Source organism: Cryptosporidium hominis, assembly GCF_000006425.1.
Source record: "Cryptosporidium hominis TU502 chromosome 5 CHRO015099, whole genome shotgun sequence".
Lineage (NCBI taxonomy): Eukaryota > Apicomplexa > Conoidasida > Eucoccidiorida > Cryptosporidiidae > Cryptosporidium > Cryptosporidium hominis.
This window is the reverse complement of record NW_666949.1, coordinates 1-4,378: the sequence shown is the minus strand read 5'-3', so window position 1 is coordinate 4,378 and position 4,378 is coordinate 1. Positions and strand designations below refer to the sequence as shown.

General features: G+C 25.0%; 3 protein-coding genes across 3 annotated transcripts; 1 reads left to right on the top strand and 2 right to left on the bottom strand.

Moving 5' to 3' along the window:
- On the bottom strand, window positions 1-855 carry Chro.50334 (hypothetical protein; the record flags this gene model as incomplete). The annotated part of the gene is made up of 1 exon (XM_660355.1): window positions 1-855. A coding segment is annotated over one exon (855 nt), but the record flags the coding sequence as incomplete, so codon positions are not given.
- Window positions 856-1,148: 293 nt separating this feature from the next.
- Chro.50335 (hypothetical protein) lies at window positions 1,149-1,775 on the top strand. The annotated part of the gene is made up of 1 exon (XM_660354.1): window positions 1,149-1,775. The coding sequence occupies one exon, from the start codon at window positions 1,149-1,151 to the stop codon at window positions 1,773-1,775; it is 627 nt and encodes a 208-aa protein (XP_665446.1).
- Window positions 1,776-1,798: 23 nt separating this feature from the next.
- Chro.50336 (hypothetical protein) lies at window positions 1,799-3,814 on the bottom strand. Its single annotated transcript, XM_660353.1, has 1 exon — window positions 1,799-3,814. One exon carries the CDS (start codon window positions 3,812-3,814, stop codon window positions 1,799-1,801), a length of 2,016 nt encoding a protein of 671 aa, XP_665445.1.
- Window positions 3,815-4,378: the final 564 nt, after the last annotated feature.

The following is a 4,378-nucleotide window of genomic DNA, read 5'->3' as shown; positions in this document are numbered from 1 at the left end:
CAAATATGAAGTTGTGTATGAAATAATTTCTCTAGTATTTTTTTCATTTGTAGAAACAAAACAATTTTCGCTTAATATATTTCTAACTAGCAAGTCATCTTTTGTTTCCTCAATAAATTTGGTATCTTTTTTTCCAGAGAATTTTAATCCTCTTCTAGATAATAAGATTTTCATATATTCCTCCAAACTTCTTCCTCCAATTGGAATGCTTAAAGAATAATTATCATCAGAAACTCCTTCAATTACTGGAGTAATATTAGTCCAAAATGATCCAATATCAACAACTATTCCAGTTTCTTTACCATATGAATATAAAGTTAGTAAATATGCTGGAATAAAAGTTACTTGATTAAAATCATAATTTTCTTTGAGCCATTCATTAACTTTCTCTTTGATGAGAATTCCTCCTGTAGAAGGCAATATAACCATTAATACTTGATTTTCAGATTCAGATGATAACTTTTTATTTTTAAATTTTTCAATTTTAGTCTTTACTCCTAATTCCAGTAATACCTGCTCCCAAACTAACTCACAGAGTAACCAATCGCTCATTACTAAGTTTCTATGAAGAGGATATATTAAATTTCCATTTGTTGATTCCAAGCTCTTAATTGCTTCATTTCCAACCAGAACAATTCTTTTTAATTCATCTTTTGACAAAATATTACTCTTTAAATTGTGGATATTTTTATTTGTTTCTTGTAAATTATTAAACTCTGAAAGTTTATTTTCATTTCCTTCTTTTTCAAAATTTTTTAGGAAACAAACTGATGGGACTTCAACAGTTGGTAATAAGTTTTCACTATTCCCTCCTTTACAAATGGTTCTCCCTGGTTCAAAAATTATTGTTTTCATTAAATATCTTGTTTCTCAAAATTGTTAAGTACATTTACTAACTTGTTAATATTTTTCCTTTTAAGATTTATTTATTTTTTTCTTTTTTCTTCTGCTGATAATTTAAACAAATTTTAAATTGAAAAAAAATTATTAAAAAAATTCACAAAATTCTAATTTATTCTTTTTCAATACCGGTATTACATGTAAACACGTAATGTTTCTTGTGGAAATTTTTTTTTAAATTACGTGTCACCGGTAATTATTTAAAAAAAAAAAAATGTTTAAATTTTCGCAATTATTTGTTATAAAGGATGATATTTGGCAATAAATTATTTTTTAGTTCATCAATGTTGAAAAAAGTATCAAAGACAATAAATTTAACATACAAAAATTCAATATTTATCCCAATTTCTTCCTTTTGTAGTTCCAGACTCTTATTTAACAGATCAAGTACCTTTAATCAATATTTTTCTCCTTTCAGAAATGATAATTCCTTCAAGAATTTAAATTATAGTTTATCTGGAAGTCGAAGACTTTACCCATATTATTATCACAGTCTGAAAAACCAATTTAGTAAAATTAATATCAGTGATTTGGATAAAAAGTCTAGGCTATTAGACGGATTTGGAAAAATGAAGAATTTGTGGGATAAGTACGGATATGCCAGCATATTCACATATTTTACAATATATTTAGCAACATTTATTTTATTCTGGATTTTAGCAATGAATAACATTATAAATGCAGCAAAATTGATAAAATTGATTTCAGTATTAAAGTTAGATAATCACATTAATTCTTCTAAAATTGAACAAAGAATGGAAACTCCATTTGGTAAACTATTTATAGCTTGGATATCAACAAAAATTGTTGAACCATTTAGATTATTTTCTACTATTACACTCACTCCTTATATTTATAAGATACTTAAAAGGTAATTTCTTTTCAAAATTGAATTGAATTAAATCAACTCATCCGGGGTTGATGGTAAAAAAGGTAAATTCTCTTCATTATTATTAATTCCTTCGTTTCTAATAATTTCTTTTGGTTTTCTTAATCCTGTTTGATTTAAAAATGACTCATTATTTTTACCAATGTGAATTTTTTCCTCCGTGTTAATACTTGAGTTTCCTTCTTTATTCCCTGAGGCTTCCCTTGGAATTGAACTTCTTGGCCTTTCTGGAATAAATTTTGAAGCCTCTCTTTTAGATTGGATAGGCTGAATAGTGTTTGTAACAGCAGGAAAATTTCCTTCAGCATACAATCTAAATGTGTCATGTAATCCTTTACCATGTAGCTTACAACTGGATTCTGTTTCCTTTCTACAACACTTATGCTCCGAATTTAATGTTACAGCAGGTAACATTGATGATAAATAACTAATATCAATTTCTTTTCCATCAATTCTTATTTTATTTTCACATAATTCTCCTAATACACTTTTTATTGTTTGAATTAATCTTAATATATCATTACAATCTCTCTTGCATAATTCAAATAACTTTGATTGACCTAAAGAAGTTCTATTTAATTCGTGTAATTCTTCAATGGTTTTTAAATTAAAGTATAAACAGAATTCACTACAAGCTATAATAGATTCTTGAACTAGGTCAGATGTTTTTCTTGCTGAAGTATTTAAATAATGTAATGCCATTTGTAACGTATGTAAGGGTAATCCTCCCATATAAATATCTTCATAAGATTTACGATTATTTTTTATCTGATGCAAAATATATTTCAATCCTGCTCTTAATATATTCCATTGAATAAATATTTCATTAATCTCAATATCTTTTAATTTATTTAATTTACATACAAGTTCTAAATGAACTTTACTTATTGAATTAGTTATTAGTGAAAATCTATTCCAAATACCTGCTTTATTTTCATCCATTAATACTACAGATTTAATAATGCTTGAAATAATATTGTAATCAATATTTGTATTTAAAAGTAAATTAATCTTATCTAAATCATGATTTGTAATATTATTAATTAATTCAATAAGGCTTTCAGAATTAATAATTGCTTTACATGATTCTTTAATGGCTTCACAACTATCTGATAATATATTAATTGAATTTAATATTAAGTAATACTGAATTTCTGCATTAATCTTTTCCTCAAGTGAATTAATCCCGGAAAATGGCTGCAATATTGTTTCAATTTGACTTAAAGATGATTTGTCTTGAATTGATTTTAATTTTTCCATTACCAGTGTATTTGGTAAAATGATCTTCAAATTCTCTAAATCTTGTATTAAATCTTTTTTTGAAATATTGATCGATCTAATAATTTGTGGATTTCCAATATTTGTGTAACAAAGTGTCATGCTTCTAAGTAACTCTTCTTTTAATTCCATTGGGATCTTACTTTCTTGAATATATTTATTTATTTTGTAATGATCAAATGAACTTAATACTATTCCTCTACAATCTTTGAATAGTAAGTAAAATATAGAACCCACAATTTTTTCAATAAATATATTAATTATCAAGTCCTTTAAAAAAATGATAATCTTTTTAAATATTTGTATTGTTTTGGCAAAAAAAGATAAATATGAATTCTTTTCTTGAATTGATTTAGTATCTGCGGCATTATCAAATATTTCTTGAATTCCATTCTTACTTGTTATTTTTGTACGAATTATATCATTCAAATACTTTATTCTGGTCTTGCTTATATCTCTGGATGATTGTTGCTTTCTTTGATTTGAGTGATTTTTCATGTTTTTGTATTTATTTTCACAACTTGAAGAGTTTAAATGTGTTTTAGTACTTTTTAATAATAAGCTGGTTTTTTTATTTGTTTCTCTTGATAATGAAGAGCTTTCATTAATTTGTGGCAAACTATTCTTGATATCTTTAATTTCTTCTGGTAATACTTCCCTATCTTGGTTTTGTAGAATTATTTTTTCGAAGTTATTTTCTGAAGTAAATTTAGATTTTATATTGTTAATCAACTCGAATATTAACATTAGAAAATGTTTATGATTAGTTATTAGTTTTAATGATAAAAATAATAATAAAAAAATAACCTGTCCTTGTTCTTTATATGTACTAAATTTCTGTATATTATTTAATAATATAGGAATAATCAACCCTGAAATAACTGTAAAAAATGTATAAATTTTTGAGTGAGAGGTGATATTATTGTTTATGTTTATTCTTTTATGCTCACTATATAATATATAAGTGACACTTAATGTGCTGATAGAAAAAATGAGAATTCTAGTTATTATTCGTATTTCTTGATTCCCATCTATTAAAAAATTACAAATGTCTTTTGAAATTTGCCCTTTATGTTTTAATTTTTTGAGAAATTCAAAGTTAAATATAGAGACTTTATTTGTAATTTCAGTTTTTATTTCCGGGTGGGACCTTTTCTTTATTTCGTTAATAATTTCTACTCCTTTAAATACACTTTCAAGTTTGTGAATCTTCCACCATTCATTTGAAATAAATGTAAATTCCCTCTTACTATAATATCCAAATTCGTTATTTTGTTTGCTGTCAGATTGTAAGAAGGCTCTTGAACAAAA